This window comes from Colletotrichum karsti (genome assembly GCF_011947395.1).
Source record: "Colletotrichum karsti strain CkLH20 chromosome Unknown Scaffold9, whole genome shotgun sequence".
Taxonomy (NCBI): Eukaryota; Fungi; Ascomycota; class Sordariomycetes; order Glomerellales; family Glomerellaceae; genus Colletotrichum; species Colletotrichum karsti.
Genome location: NW_024065909.1, coordinates 737,982 through 754,468, shown reverse-complemented (window position 1 = coordinate 754,468; position 16,487 = coordinate 737,982). Strand labels below are relative to the sequence as shown.

The window sequence follows — 16,487 nt, the reverse complement described above, 5'->3', positions numbered from 1 at the left end:
GTCGACAAAGCCATATCGATTACATTGTAGTTCCTCCAATCGAATGAAAATGTGGAACTATCTTTCTCACCTAGCGCTTGAGTGATCTACTATCTATGAATGAAGTTCAAGAGGTAGAAATCAAGTTCACCATTTCCATCATATATAACCCAGGGCTTTCTGGCTCTTCAACTGAAATTTCAAGTTTTGGTGGCGCCCAAGCACTTTGTGACTTTTGGCAACCCCGTGATGGATTGTAAAGTCCAGTCAGAATAGAATCCCAGTGGGCAGTGACGAACGATATTAGGACAGAATACATAACTAAGAATCTGCATTCGTCGAAGGGCTATAACTTCCCCTTTGGATCATGCATTGCTGCCCTGGTGCGGAGAGGGCTGGACAACAATACCATGTGGTTGCTTAGGCTCAACTGACCGCTGAGGCTGAACTATTTCTTCAACAGCCCTATTAATAAACAGATTTCTGCCCAACATGTTTAACATCAGCCACAAGGACTCGTCTCTATAGGTGGGTGGAGGCTAAATGGTGGGTGGCCCGTTGGCCAACCAAGGAGTTTCATAGTAACCAAGGGTGTGTACACCAGAAAGGCTCAATGCCAATGGGATCTGTCACTGAAATGTCGAGATGCAATGTGCGTGAAAGACCTGATTAGCTAGATCCCATCCGAACCTAATAGCTAACCGCGCACCGAATCTTTAGATTGGGACGTCTTCAAGGTTGATTTGGGCGAGAGACATGCCAGGCCGCCATAGTGGCACAGATGATTGATTCTTGTTTCCAACGATAAGCGAGTCGGTCTTACACGTAGTGTGAGTGACACAAGACCATAGTGCATTGCGATTCGTCACTTACTACAATGGTGTGACACAAGACACCTGTGCAGTCAAGGACACCACTTTGCTTCACCGAAACACTCAATTTGGGATGTGGCGGCTGACTTGATTATGCGGAAATTGAGACCGGCTCTCTTTACCTGAAGCGTCTTTGCAGACCGGTTCCGTGCAGTTTATTAGGTGGCTTACAGGTTTTGTAGCTCTTGCATCTATTCAGTATAAGAAGCAGTAATATAAGGCATTAATAGCACCTCTAACTCATACTTATAAGCAGTAGAAAGATGGTGACGGTAGAGTGTCCGCACGTCCACTATGCCTATAGATGACTCGTGGCGATAGCGTCAGCCGGCAAGGTCCTCAACCACCATGAAGACCGGTCTAGCCGGACGTTGATAATACGCTGGCAAGTGGCAATATTATAAAGATTTGCAGACTTTGAGGATGTCATAACCACCGTTCAAGGAAGATAAATATGAATATGAGCTTGTCTAAAGGCTTTTACCCGTCTAAGGCCGACTTAAAGTCTAGATTCCCATCTGATGCGGTCACCCACAACACCGCCGGTAGAACCTCAAGCCCGAATAAATAACAATGCGACTTATGTCTTGAACTCTAATTATAACTGTATATAACAACTGCAATTGTTTGGACAAAATGATATAATTCCTTTAGAAAGTTAGCATCTTCTCAAATGCCTGAGGATTTGAGGCGCGTTACCAGTTCGCAGACTCATTAACCACTTCCCGCACTACAATCTGCTCAACAGAAGAGCAAACATATTAACGAAAATCTTAGGTCTAGATTCTGACTCTAGAAACTGGACAGTAGGCACATCTTGTTTCTCCGCAACTTGGACACGCGTCATTCCGGATGGGGACTCGCACTTGGCCACATCGACACTTGAAGAGATACATATTAACTGTCTGGACCATTCCAGGGGGGTTCAAATTAACTTACGCAAGTCCACAAATAGACCTGTTTGCGTTTGGGCCCGTGTTGAATATCTTCAGCCACAAGGATTCGTGGATCTTGTTTGCCAGTAGGTGCAGAGACATTGAGGACATGACCACTATGGTTGCTGTCGCAGATGGTGTACGAGAACGAGGCATGCGCGGAGCAACACTGCGAGGACATCTTTAAAAGGCCGACAGAGCTTTGAAAGAGACTGCGCCTCAAAAGCAATGCAAAATTCTTGCAAAGATAGAATTTAAGATTTGCCCGGGATGTTTTTTTATCATCCTCACGGCGTTGGCTGAGAAACGACTGAAAGAATGCAAAGGCGAACGATGGAATTTAAACTGACGTATTTAAATCGATCTGGGGTTCCCCTTTGGATAATGCTCTTTCTGCACGATTAACTCAGATGTCTCAGACATTCGATCAAGCCCTGTTCCCCTTAATAAAAAGTCTGGAGGATGTTCACTAATCTATGTTTTACGAGAAACACCAATATATTGACTATAGCCCCGACGGAGGCGTTCGCGGTTTCGTAGAGTGGTGGCGGCTGCAGTAACCCATGTTCCAGCATAATCCCGGGCTAATAGGCTTGGCTTTCGGGTATTGTTCTGGAAGAGGTTCCGAGGCCGAGAATCGAGATTGAAAGTGACGCAGTTCTCGATGACTATCGAGAAAGAACTAGTTGCATCTTTGGCACAGATGGGCAGGAGTGGACGAGACTGGAGCGTTTCAAGTCGCATGGGAAGTTAAAATTCGGAAGAAATTGAACTCCGTGGATTAGAATCATGCTTTGATCAGTTCAGTTGCAATGGAAATTAGTATCAATCAGACAGCTCAAAATGATGGATGGGGTTGTGGCCTACTGGGAACAATCTACCTTCGGGGCGAACACCTTGTCTGCCAACACTCTTCTCACATATCACACTGTTCCATCCCACCAGTCACGCACTCATAAGACTCAACCTGTTATGAAAGTACACGCTTAAAGATATTGTTTTAATTGAATGTTTAGTCCACCTTCTACACTGGACTTCTCTCTGTTGGCGTGGGGCGAGTTCGTCTATGAAGACCTGCCGGATAAGACTCCAGAGAGATTCCCGTGCCCGTTGCCTCATTTCTCACAGTCTCCTCCGGGACCTCCTTGTGTAATGATTTCAGCGGCTGTTTCCAATTCATCATCGCCGAGCATGCATCATACAAAGTGATGGCGCGATGTAGGTTGAACATTGCTGCAGACAACACAACCGTAAGAACAATGTAGCACACATACACATTCCCCACAACCATGCCAGCTTGAACGATTGTACCCGCAAGTGACATTGGCGAAAAGAACTGAAGCTAAGGGCAGAAATCCAAGAGTTAGTGGACAGTTTTCTTAAAAAGGCGTGGTCTGCATCCCAGTCAAGCTTCTCACGAGACTTACAATCGTAATGTTTTGATACTGAAGCTTGCTTGTACGCTCGCTATCGACAGCAATGTGGAGCACAAGCTGAGAGGTATTAGCCATGCTGGATTTACAGTACGATTCTTCAACGATAGATATAACTCACGTTTTTCTCGATGGTAGAGATCGTTGATTTGATTTCGTTGAAATCCCGGAAAGTCTTCTCCATCTCCTCTACAAGATCTGAAATGATGTCACACGATTCTTGAATTTTTGCAGAAGTCTCGTCTTCTTTTTCCATGTGAAGCTTCTCCCAATGCGACAGAAACCTTTTCATGGCGTTCATAGTCTTTAAAAGGGCATTAGTCAGAACAGTGTGTAGCTCAGTGATTTGTTTCAACCATGCTTCACTACTTTCGATGTTTTCTGAACCGCCATCGAAGTTACCAAGATTTGTTGCGCGTCGTTGGAGTGGGATGTGGGGCTTTCCTAACTATCCAAACAAATCTATCAGCATTGTATAATAATCTTAATGAGGACTCTTTTGCAAGAAGGCTGCAACACTTCGCAGACAAAGCCTTTCACAGGAGTGAAACATGTAATTCTGGCTTGATACAGCTCCACACACGAAAAAAACGTGTTAAACCATGTTGCAATAGACTTACGCGAACTGATTCCCGCAAGTTGTACTCATTTGTTCGCCAGTTTTCGCAAGCTCTTTGTAGATGCAAACAGACAACTTGCAAGAAGTAGGCTCGGGAATCTTTCAAGGACGTTTGGTCCGCAGACCCGTCGCCAATGCGGATGGGGTCCATCTGCAAGTCATCGGGGTCATTTGAGTCGTCGTAATGTAACAACATGTATGGGTCGTCCGCATTTGTATGATCAGCAAAATATGACTCGGTCAGGGAAAATGCCGTCCAGCTAGAAGGATCCCATCCAGTGAGGCATATCGATGTTTGACTGTCATAGAGGTAATCGTCCTCTGCCGATGGACTCTTGCTCTCGTTTTTCGCCGAAAGAAATGATAGACTGAAAGACCTTCTCAACGGCTTTCCATCAGTTGCAATGCGACTGTCCACTTGTGCTGTTTTTCCGCTTACCCAGACTAAGGAGGAGAGATGGAATTCTAGAATGAATTCGCCAGCTTTCTGGTCGAATACGGTTCGTCAGTCCAGATTCAGAGTAATCACATGGGGTGCGCTTACTGCTGAACGAAGATCCATAAAAGTATCACCATCAATGTGCTTGTAGAGAAAGTCTCTAACGACTGGCTTCTCTTCTTGAGTTGCTCTCAGTGCTATGACAGCCAATGCATCAAATGACGGGTTCTGCATATGACTAGGAGTTGTCAGCATAAAGCTCGCACAAGACTAAATCAAAATAAACCATCCGCTCACATTCTCCTCCTTGTAGCATCTGAGAGACCCTCTGCATTTACCCGCTGAAGCATAATGAGTTAGAAGAAAGAGCCTTTGGGTGCGTCATTCTCGGGTTGTATGGTTACCTTGAACCCAGTGAGGTCGTAGAAACGTGCTGTTGGCATAACGCCATTGTATGATCGGGGTTTGTTGTCATGGTCCAAGTCCTGAAGCCACACTTCATTTTCGAATGTCAAGTCCAAATCTCCGTCGTTGACCTTTTCCAACCTTCGTGGTCCAAATACGCGACCAAGGACAGGTCTCTCGTAGTTCAGCCGAGGAGGATTATCGAGGGCGTCCAAGAATAACTCAAACAAGCTTTGGTCGAGTTCTTCGGTAGTTATTTGGCTCCTGGTAAAGAGGTACTGATTGATCCATGAAATGTTGACCGAATCACGAGCTGTCACAGAGTTCCACTTGAATTTCCGCCGTGGACGAGACCAGGGTGTAGATGGATCCATGTTGCAACTGTCATGGTGACCCGGATGTTGGCGAATTCAGGTGAGGCTGATCAGTTATCACATCACCATGGGGTTAAAGTTGAGTTGATGAAGAGCTTCGCAGGCTGTTCCAAGATGATATAGGGGGAAGAAAACCACCCACATAGCTGCAGCCGATGTAGGGCATGTCTGGCCTCAGCTGGCAGTATCTTGTTACAGGAAGAGGATGTCGCAAGCGATTGGGTCCGCATTCACCCGAAAGAAAGGCGAGCATCGCTTGATTACCTTCACTTTCGTGCTCTAACAGCGACCACGATACCGTCAGTCGGCCTGTACATTGGGCACGACTTGCGGTTTCGGCCTGAAAGGGGAGTAAGTGCATTCTTCCTGCTAAGATAGCACGTGTGCTACGTGATCATGTGAGGGCCTTTTGCCTGGCCAAGTTGGGCACTTATAAGATGACAGAATGGGTTGCATCTCATCGACTTCCCATTGGTATAAAGCCCAAGAGAGTGCCCTCATGATCCAGACGTACGCTCTGTTGGAGTTCCGTAGGGAACGCTGCCGATCCTGGAGGTGCCTTCACCGCCCAACCACGGTGCTGTCTCAGAGAGAAGGCAACCAGGCGGACGTGCCAAGCGATTCGAAAAAGAGTAGTCATGTCGTCCGGACGAACGGAAGCTGGACACGATGTTCAATCTACCCGGACACACCCTTTTGCTGCAGATAAGCAAGACCAGCCACACTGATGAGGACAGGGCAGATACTCAGTCTCTCGCCCGATGAAAGGTGCACCATAGGCTTTGCGTCACCATTATCTTGGAGAGCTCAGGCAGCATTAATGTCTCACAATCCATTACCAGACTGGTTTCTGTTATCGTCAACTTTGGTAGGGGAGGTTTTGAGGCGGCAAACGTGTGGGGGGAGGCTGCGCGGTACTGATCGAGACCTTTGTCCGGAAATTTTGAAAAGTTCCGTTTCTAGAAAATGCGTTCACCGAAATACCGTCATGTGGTGTTTTGAGCAGGCTTGTAGGAAAGGGGGATCAGCCAAAATATCCAATAGCAGGGAGCTTACACAGATGGTATATGCATGCTAATATCAGCGCTTCCAAGTGGCCCAACGGCCTGCTGAATGACGTCTTGCGACATGCTTACCGAAACACACGTATTCAAATGAGCGAGCCCCAAACACTTGCTGGCCGTTGTTGGGCGGTGGCTGCGACAATTTCCGGGAAGTTGCGATATTACTAGTAAGTATCGATTCTTTGTACAAGTCTCATGTCACCTGAGATGCGTCATCTTCAACATCAATGCTCCATCTGACTCTTCCGGCCCGAGCCAATGTTTCTGAGCCTAACCATGACCTTCCACTCCCGCCCAAGCCTGGTCTTCTGCTTGAGGCCCTTGTCGACTCGTGTCTCCATGCCCCCGTAAATCGCAGCAATAACCTGTCTCATGATGCTCCAAGCCACATTGACGCCGATACACATCCTCGACCCGCTTCCGAAGGCAAAGAAATGCCTCTTCATGACCCTGGCCCTCTCTTTCCGCATCTCCGACTCGTCGCTGCCCTCAACCAACCATCTTTCAGGGCACCATTCCTCCGGCTTCTCGAAGACGTTCTGACTATGGTGAAGTACGCTTGCCGCCGCACTCACATTCCACCCTTCGGGCACCTCCCGTCCATGCACCACGATCGATCCTTCTCTCGCTGATACGCGACGCTCGAGGGCGACGGGTATGGGTGGCCTAAGCCTAATACTCTCGCGGAGGACTGCGTCCAAGTAGGGAAGGGCTTTCAAAGTTCTTGACAGCTCTTTAGGCCCTAAATGGTCGTCATCCATGGCACTGTGCAGCTCTTGTCGTAGTCTCTGCTGGCGCTGCTGATTCTCGGGCTGTGACAGATGCTCAATCGTCGGTAGCAAGGCATCTAATGTGGTGATCACTCCGGCCCAGAAATGATCGAGACAATCGCTGAGTATGTACTCGTCTGAAGGCAACGCTGCCGACGGACCCTCCGACTGGAACTTGCTGACAAGGCGAAATATCATGGTGTCGGTGTCGGCCCCGTTTTCCCGGTAGCTTGGATCTCGCAATCGTTCCAGGGCCCGTCTACCAACTTTGTTCATGTATATGTCCTTTGGAACGTAGCCGTAAGCCGTCTTGGGGGCGAGCCGAGCACGATGTAACTGGAGGGCCAGGCCAGGAAGGTAGAAGTCTATCAGTGTCCACATATTGAAAAAGCGTGTCCGCTGCCACTCGTTGTCGATCTTCATCGCCACCCTCTGCTTTTCATCCTTCTGCACACTCAACGCGTTGTCATGACCATACACGACAACGCTCATAGCATCTTGCAAAGCCGCCCTGAGAAGCGGCCGTAGATCCACCGGCTCCGAATCGGCTCCAGCATGAGCATCGAGGCGCTCGATTAAGTGCTTCACAGCATTCGCAATGCCGCCCTGAACCCTCTCCGACTCGATCGCTCCCACCGCGAAGACATTTCTCAATGGCCCTCGCCGGTCCTGGTGGAGATCGCCGTCGACGGTGCTGACCAGGTTCTCGGAGCCGTAATTGTGGAGCACCGACAGCGGGGCCGGTCGATCGAGTCGGCGGGGCAGGAGGTAGACATCCCGTAGGCCGGATGCATCGCCCACGGATAGCCGTTTTGGGCCGGTTTGGACGATCGGCCCGTACTTCTGGTGGAGCTTGTCGAGGTGTTGAGCGCCGTTGCCGCGGAGGTCGTGGTAGATTGCTTGGAGGCGGGTTATAAGGGGGAATCGGGGGCCGGGGATGGGGTTTCGCATTTTTGCTTGAGCGTTGTCACACCCTCTGTTTAACCCTTTTCGCCCCTCGATCTTCGCTCTCAATCAATTTCGTTCTGTCGCGTTCTTTATGGATGATATTGGTGGATGATGTGATTGAAGGGCGAAACTAGGGCGCCGAAGGCCTGAGGTATCCGACGCCCGTGAACTCCGGCGCCGGAACCCGCGGCCAGCGCCACTTTTGTACGGATAGGGCAGTACGACCAATGTCGAAATTGAAGCCATTCACTCTTCATTGCAGCCACTTTCCACATAACTCCAGAAATCATCCTTTACATTGTCTTCACCAGGCGACGATCACTCCCGCGGCCGTTAGAGGGCCTTCCATCCGCCGGGTCTGTCTTCCCCGGACTAGTCCGCATTTTCCGGGCCATCTATAACTTTACATCCTGGACCATTATTCCCTCGCATTCGGTCAGCAGTTCTCATCTCGGCAATACCCCTTCGCATCTAGACCTTTGAATCCCTTTCCCACGTGGACGGCGGAAAAGGCGCCAATTCATCACCATCTCTAAAGTCGCCGTACGCACTAAAGCCAGCCCGCGGCCCCGGCTTGCGAGAACTTCGCCACCCTTTTCTTCCCGTTGACAGTGACACGTCTCAGAGAACTCGTCCCATCACGGGTGAACCATGTCCTCGACAGGCCACGACGGGGCTCATCGGCAAAGGCCGGTCTCAGGTTGCCTCGAATCAGCACCACCGGTCCACTTCGTCAGCAGTTGGTGCAGCAAAAAAAGCGGTTCCCAAGGGCGATTCTCGAACTCGAAGGGTTACAAAACAGACGTCTAGACCAGCAGTTAGCTTGACGTAGGTAAAACCTTACCTTGGCGGTCGCTGCTTCAAATAGATTGAATCGACGGCCTTTTTGCGCTGCGACTGGTCTCGTGTTCTTTGTTTGAGTTGTTCAGCTGCGAATCATAAATAGCAGATCATTGCCTGAGGTAGTCTCATCGCCGTCCGTTCTCCTCAGACGAAAAAAAAGAAACCAAGCTGCCATTATGCAATTCTCGAATCTTATCCTCCTTGCCGTTTTCGGCCTTGCGACCAGTGTCTCTGTAAGACATCACAGCATCTCATATACAAATCAGGGTTCTTGTTGATAGAGAGCTAACACTCGACAGGCTCAACAGGGCACATGCACTCCCAAGGGTGAATGCCAAGCGGGCAACGTCAAGCTGTTCTGCACTTCAGGAAGCTGCGCGAAGAAAGAAGGCCAGGCTTGTACAAGGAACGGAAACTCAGCAGATTGCCCCAAATAGGCAGCATGAAAGATGGGGGTAGCGGTTTCTGCAGTACGGTTCAGCGTGCCATGCCACATAAGAGTTCGCGTTGTCGGCAACATGTGAGAGAGAGCGAGTGCATCAGGAGTTTAGCCATGGGGTGATATCACGAGGTCATGATCAATAAGCACGTCAAATACCAAGTCAACCAACATCTGACGAGCATTATTAGCAATTTACGATTTCTGCTACATACAGTTAAGCCCTGAGTTTGGCCGATGAGCACCTTATTAATCGGAAGTGAGGGGTTCACAGATTAGAGTGCAACGGGCCGGCAGTCATCTCATCGTGTCCCTCTCCGAACTCACCGGGCGTTCGTCGGTAAGCTTCCGGCAAGATTCCCTCCAGGACACCCTTGATCTGCAGAGCGATAACCTTCGAAAACCACCGGTGTTGCCCGGTACCGCCCGCGAACACCCACATGTTGTCCACGTCCGCCTGTCGCTTCCACAGTCCCCGGATTTCTCCCTCGGCGTCGACTCCCCACGTCGACTCCATCCTACTAGCGAACCTGTCGGATCCCTCACCGAGAATGCCTGGAAGACTCTTCCTTACATCGAGATTACCAAATCCAGTGCACCACACGATAGCGTCGGTCTTCAACTCGCTGCCGTCGCTGAGGATGAGCCCGTCCGAGGTGTAAGCTGATGGGACAGCACCTGAGCGGATGCCGACCTCACCCGTGGTGATGAGCTCGATACCTCTGCCCATGTCGACGAAGTGACCTCCGCAGCGGTCGATGAGGTTGATGATGAGGTCGCCCGAGAGTGAATCTTGCACTCTCAATCCTGCCTTCTGAACAGCGTCGTACCGATTACTACCAGGTGTCAGTAAAACTCATTTATGTGACCGTACAAGTCCTCTTACGGTTCTTCGAGAGCTTGCATGCCGTGGCACAGTGCCAAGAGGGGTCCTCCAACAGCCAGAGGCCCCCCACTAACCATCGCGTCGGCGTCTTCGGTCGGGATGAGGTCGTAGGCTCCGAGACCCATGGGATGCGCGAAGTATGTCATCGGAACCACGTAAGTAGGTGAGCGTTGAATCATTGTCGTTTTGAGACCAGCTTTGTAACAGTCGCCGAGGACATCGAAAGCCGTGTTTGCGGAGCCCACAATGGTGACTGACTGGTTGACTATTAGCAACCTTTTGTCATGATAACTCGATGGGCCTTATTTCGGGTGCTCACCTTTGCGCCGCCCTTCATCAACAAACCGCCGTTCTTGAATTCGGTCGAGTGAATGCTAGGACCCTGGAATAGCTCCCTGCCTGGAATATCGGGCACATTCACCCCTGAGAAACCGGCGCCCGTAGCGACAACAAGACATTTGCAGGTTACTGTTCTCGTACTGTTGCTAATCCCATCGTTGATGGTCACGGCCCATGAATGACTACCTGTATCGTATGAGGTTGCGGCAACCGAGGATTGGTGAAGCACACGGCGGTTCAGGTCGAACTCTTCTGAAAAGGTTTTGATCTGGGTGCCCAGTTCGTCTCGTGATAGTGTGTCGCTTGCGTCATCGGGATAGGCTGGAAAGAGAGAAGATGTTAACGGATAAAGTAAGCTTGAGGTGAGGGGTCCGTTTGGTTTCTTACAGATGTATGGGGTATGGCAAAACGACTTGTATGTATGGAAGCGCATGCAGTCGTATCGGTTGAACCAGTTGTCACCGACCTTCTTGTTGCGGTCTACCACCACGAAATCAACACCCAGCGCCTTGAGACGACCAGCTAGGACAATGCCCCTGATATTACAAGTTAGATTGATACATGAAGACGGGTGGGACTTAGACTAACGCGTTGCCGCCACCAATAACCAGCACATCAGTCGCGAACCTGGAGTCCTCAGGTAAAGGCGCAGAAGGCTGTCGTAGGCGGCTCTCGTCTTCTGGGAACTCCTCGTAGTCTCTCAACCACGTCGACATTGACCATATCCGCCATTTTCCATCCTCCCTTTCGGGAACCAGCATAAGTGTGCCTTTGCATTGCGCTTTTGGGGAGGTCGTGGTGAAGTAAAAGCTGCAGTTAACCCATGACTATCAGGTGTTAGTCGGCCTTCTTGTGTTTTCGCAGTATCATGACCTACCAGGCTTTCGTTCGCCTTGATCACCTGGGCGAATTGAAACTCCAAACCTCCGATTCCTCGAAGTTGACTCAACTCTACCAACGCAGAGGCAATTGCCTTGCTTCCCTTGAACGATCTCAGGTGGGCGGTTAACGCCAATGTGTCCTTCCAGTGCGAGAACCCGCCCTCCGCCGCATTGTCTGCGAAGAGCCTCGCGACAGACTGGTGAGAGCCCTTCGTCAACCCTTCGGAAAGGTCAGATACTACTTCCGATCCAACCTGCGTCGCGTCGACATTGTCCCAGTTGCACAAGGACGAGGTATCTGGGAGCGGCTCGTAGATCTGTGTCGGTATATCGACTTTCGGAGGGTATTCCGGGAAATTCGCGCGAAGAGCCATACTGTCCAATGGGTGATCGAGGGTCCGTAATCTCAAGCACAAAGTTGTCTCGGGGCCGAGTGGGTGTGCTCTCTTTATTTAGTCATGTAGGACCCTTCATGTTAACGCGTCAACGCAAATACGCGCAAGACAGTCTCACGGACGTTCCCGCTAGCGGGCCGTGGATCTTGACGCTCCTCCAGCCCAATGAAGAGCTAAATCTAGCACCATAACAAGCTTGGGGAAGCCCGAGAGACATGTCTCACACTTAAGCTGATGTGGTGGCGTCTCGCTAGTCGGCCGTTGGAGATGTTTGTGTGCCGACGCTCGCCTTTACGGCATGCCGAGAGACGAAGCGCGCGCGGCCGCGACCACCCTCAAAATGAGTGCATGCATAATCCTTCAGCTTGCAGTAGCCGCATGTCCGTGGTGTCGATATGCTGGCACGTAGATCTGCGATGGCAAGCGTTGATAGGTATGGTCCGGCCGATGTATCTGACGGCGGAGGTGCCCCGCGCCCCGTGTACGATGTCCGGGCGCCACATTGTCTCACGCCGTTTGTACAGCTAGTCCTTAGCCGATGCAACATTTCGGCAGCACTAGCTAACCCCAGGAAACCACTGACGTCGTGGGGAAGCTTGGGCGAGGGCTTGAATCACGGTGATGGTACTAAGATTTTAGGGGCCGGAGGTGGTGTTTTCTGATTTCAGCCGCTCCGAACTCTTGCATACGTAATTTCGACGGTTAAAGCTTGTTTATATAGCTTTCAAGTATAGGGCTGCGTGTCGATCTGCAATGCAAAAACTTTACCGAGACATAGTCACAAAACCGGTAGTATTCCAGAATCCTTTGTGCTTCCTCCATCCCGTGGCACAACGAGGTCGTGGAACCCCCGATGTCCGCCTGCACCCCGGAATGTTTCAACGACCCTTAGAAACGACCCGGCCATCAGAAAACAGTCGTCGCGTTTAATCGCATCTCCCTTCCTGACACGAACGGCGGTAAAGATGGTAACCGCCATGGCGAGTCGTGCCGTCCGGTCTTCCAACCCCACGAGCGCCGCTTGGTCCTCCGGGCGGTAGCAAACCGCAAACATAAAACCCTCGGAGCGTCGCTTCTTCTTCGGCCCTATGTGCCGTCATCCTGGTAACGGACAAGTAGACGAGCGCCGAGGCCGAGGCCTTCCCGACAATGTGACCGTACTTTGCGGCTGGAGCAGGATCCAGCCTTTGACGCCACGGCTGATATACATGGAAACGTCCGACGACTGTAGCCTTTCTTTCTACAGATCATGTTCTCTCCGATGGCGCCAGCTGAACTTGCCCTATGGTTCATACTGAGGGCTGAGGGCTGAGGGCTAGACGGCGCTTACCGAATACATGTGGTTGGCACTCAGCTGAGTCAATCATCGGTAGGCTGCGATAGCAAGCTCAGCTCCACGTCACTTGGCTGTTGATACAAGGCGATCCTTTAAAGATATCAATTCTTTGCTGATGATCAACACAACGAGGGCGACGTGGTGTGATGCTTGAGGTCATCTGGAGGTAGCCACAGGTCCTCAATTGCATGCACCATTACAAAATCAATCTCACATCAATTTGCGCCATAATATCGATGATAGAAGTGTTATTAAGTGGCGGCAAGTATGCACGATCGAGGACGGAAAGGTTTTCATAACTATCTTTCGGGAAGTATAGGCTAAGAAACCCGCATGCTGAAGCGTTAAATGGCTTAAGCACATGACACATATGGATAGCGCCAGCGACATATGACATAAAGCCCCCAATTGCAATTGCGTACTGTTTGCGCATGTGAGACGGAAGCCTTATCCGACATGAGAGGTTGTTTTTAGTTAGTTGGTCGTTTTCTTTTTAGGTTCCTGCAAGCGATCAATGTTTTAAGATGAACCATCAAGAACATGCTTGAAACTGTGGTCTCGTCAAATGGATGTTTCTAAAAACACCTCAAGCAATTGAACAGGAACCCTGTCGAGGCCGAATTCTATACTGTGGATCATTTCTAAATGTCAAAATCAGACGTCTAACTTCAACTATGTGACTATAATATTGGCATTCTATGAGATAACGTCGGTGTCATCGAACTCCAGCGGACCATCAGCAACTCCTTGCTCTGCTAGACCATGATGACCATCGAAGCCACCACTATCAGCCCCAACAGGAGGTGCTGCGGTGGCGGACCGAGACGGCTTCAGACAGGCTGTCTATGGGGGACTCGCCGCTGAAGCTGCGAGTGGTACAGTTGGCGCTCCAACGTGCTGCATCTACAACGCCTGTGACGACTGCAAATGCACCGACAGCCACAGCTTCAACGCCATTAGTTGCTCCAATCGCTTCAAACTTGTTATCACTTTATCAATGGGAGGAGGACTTCGGGAAATGTTACTCGAACGGAGAGGGCGTCACTGGTGGATCGAGCGGGGTGGTTCCCGATGGTTCGAGATGTCCCCTCCCCCAGATGCAGAGTGTTGTGTGGGAATTTGCGAAGCGTAGCGAAGAGTCTGCGCGGTTCATGATCAGGGAAATAACGATATAAATTCTCAAGAAAATACCAACAGCAAAGTACTGTTCTGCATCTGTATACGTGCAAGGGGTATCGTCTACATGCTCCCCATCTTCCTTGGCGGTACTTTAGCCGCAAACAGTCGATCAATCTCGTCGAATGTCTTGCCCTTCAGCTCAGGAACGTAGAAGAAGCTACCAAGAGTCCCGATGAGCGAAAGTCCGCCGAAGATGAAACCAACCTTTCCCTTCAGATTGCCTTGGTCTGGGTTGACCATATATGGTATAGCAAAGTTCATTGCCAGGCCGCAGACGGCCTGAGTTGCGGTCGCAAGAGCCATAGTCTTTGCTCGCAGAGCCGTGCTGGATGCCTCACCCAAAACGGCGAATGCCATGGCCCCGACAGTCAGGAAGTACACGAAGGCATAGATGACCGTGGCCGATGCCTGTACCCACTTTGCGCCATCGCTTGGTACAACATCCATGATACCAATGAGAAGCAGTAGTCCGGTCAGGCAAGCCATGCCCGAGATGAAGATTTTACGACGACCGTATGACTCAACGACGAACCAGCTGACCATGTTTCCCAGCACACCGCAGGCCGTAACGCCTACGCCAAGGTCGAATGATTTTGATACATCGAGGCCAGCGAGCTGGAAGAAGTATGTGGAGTAGCCGAGAACGAAGACCTGCAAAACCTCAGTTAGTAAGTGACTTGGGGAAGAGGACTGCAAGTCAACAAGCAGGACTTACGATTCCAACCAGGTGCTGGCAAAGGAAGACACCGGTAGAGATGCCTGTCCGAAGGCGGTTTGTCCCTTTGAAGCAATCGATAAACCCAACCTCGGAAGTCCGATTCGACGCCTCTTCTTCAATAGTCGCCACAATCCCGGCAAGTCTGTAGTCGACATCGTAGTCGTTGCCGTACAGCTTCAGCAGGGACTTCTTCGCTTCCTCGAGCTTATTCTTTCGTGCTAGATACCATGGTGTCTCAGGGGCAAAGGGGAGAAATGTGATGAGGAAGAGAGCGAAGAAGAGCTGCGTGGCGAAAGGGCCACGGTAGGCCCATCGGTCTGAGCGCTCTCCGAAAGCCTTAACGACGGCGTTGGAAAGGAGTTGACCCAGAGCAATTCCCAAGTTGACACCTGCCGTAGCAAAACCTCGTAGAGCGACCGGCGCAAGCTCACTGCAAGCGAGAGGAGCAAGCGTGAGGTAGAAGCCCAAGCCTGCACCAAAGATGAGTTTGGACGCGAGGAAAGCACCTCGGGTGTGCGACAGGATCTCTCCAACGCAGCCACCGCTGCAAACGACGATACCAATGAGAAGCGAGTTCTTGCGTCCGATTCTGTCGGCCAGGTAACTGCAAAGAAAGCCTCCGAAGAATTGGCCGACGGTGGAGATAATGTTAAACGCGGACTGCCAGTCGGCCGGTAGGATCGCTTCGCCGTCGAGGACGTATCTGTTGAGGACCATGATCAGCTTTACTCTACGTTACACCTCGGTTGGTATGATTGGGCTACTCACCCGAAGTCTCGGCGAAAGGACTCGACCGAGATCATGGCTCCGTTGATTTGGGCATCAAAACCCCTGAGCCCAGAAAGTTAGTCAACGAGACGGCTGGAACAGCGCCCGAAGTCCACGAACCATCCAATCGCTGCCATAGCCCAGTAGAAGCACCACCAAACGATGGCTTTGTGGTTCTTGAAGACTTCTTTGACAGTTAAGTCGAGTTCTTGCCGGTTGGTAGCGGCGATGGCGCCACCCTTGGGATCATGGTGAGAGACACTTGGTTCCAAGTGATCCACAGCACCAGGTTTCTCCATGATACCGTTTGCTGTCTAGACTTGTAGCTATTGTCACAATCAATAGAAAGAAGTTCCAGATTTCCTGGAGAGGATGGCTGTCGGAAGTGGGGTGGAGACGAACAAGTAGAGCATGCCCGAATTTCTGGGGAATATCTTGAGGTTATATTCGTGATGCTCTCTCACCTCAGTGTTAGCCGATGACAGGCTGGTCCAACTACCGGGTTGTCACAAGTCACCGTCTAGATGCAGGGTTACTTCCAGCTTGGTGATCAACATCAACTGGTCATTTCGACGACAAGTTGTGTCTTTGCTGGGGAGGTTAACGGAAGCAGGTTGTGAGCGACATTCCGCGAGTCGTTTACCCGGTAGTGCTAACCCAGGCACGTACATAACATACATAGCCAGGTCAAGGGTTCAGCTCGAAGTCAGTCCACGCGACTCCGTACTTCGCCGAGGTCTTCAATAACACGGGAGAAATCCGAGGAGATGGGCCGATAGGTACGTACCTCATCGACCCCACACTTCCCCGCGATCCATTTCGGGTTAAGGTAGGTAGTGTGGGCTGCCGTTGTGGGTCCCGGGAA

General features: G+C 50.7%; 3 protein-coding genes across 3 annotated transcripts; all 3 read right to left on the bottom strand.

Moving 5' to 3' along the window:
- Window positions 1-6,344: 6,344 nt before the first annotated feature.
- On the bottom strand, window positions 6,345-7,841 carry CkaCkLH20_03760 (uncharacterized protein; the record flags this gene model as incomplete). Its single annotated transcript, XM_038886479.1, has 1 exon — window positions 6,345-7,841. One exon carries the CDS (start codon window positions 7,839-7,841, stop codon window positions 6,345-6,347), a length of 1,497 nt encoding a protein of 498 aa, XP_038748321.1.
- A 1,547-nt stretch (window positions 7,842-9,388) lies between these two features.
- Window positions 9,389-11,600, bottom strand: CkaCkLH20_03759 (flavin-containing monooxygenase; the record flags this gene model as incomplete). Its single annotated transcript, XM_038886478.1, has 6 exons — window positions 9,389-9,956; window positions 10,007-10,263; window positions 10,326-10,666; window positions 10,733-10,881; window positions 10,934-11,172; window positions 11,223-11,600. The coding sequence occupies 6 exons, from the start codon at window positions 11,598-11,600 to the stop codon at window positions 9,389-9,391; spliced, it is 1,932 nt and encodes a 643-aa protein (XP_038748320.1).
- Window positions 11,601-14,196: 2,596 nt separating this feature from the next.
- On the bottom strand, window positions 14,197-15,921 carry CkaCkLH20_03758 (maltose permease; the record flags this gene model as incomplete). The annotated part of the gene is made up of 4 exons (XM_038886477.1): window positions 14,197-14,787; window positions 14,852-15,557; window positions 15,623-15,685; window positions 15,743-15,921. The coding sequence occupies 4 exons, from the start codon at window positions 15,919-15,921 to the stop codon at window positions 14,197-14,199; spliced, it is 1,539 nt and encodes a 512-aa protein (XP_038748319.1).
- Between the last annotated feature and the right edge of the window lie 566 nt (window positions 15,922-16,487).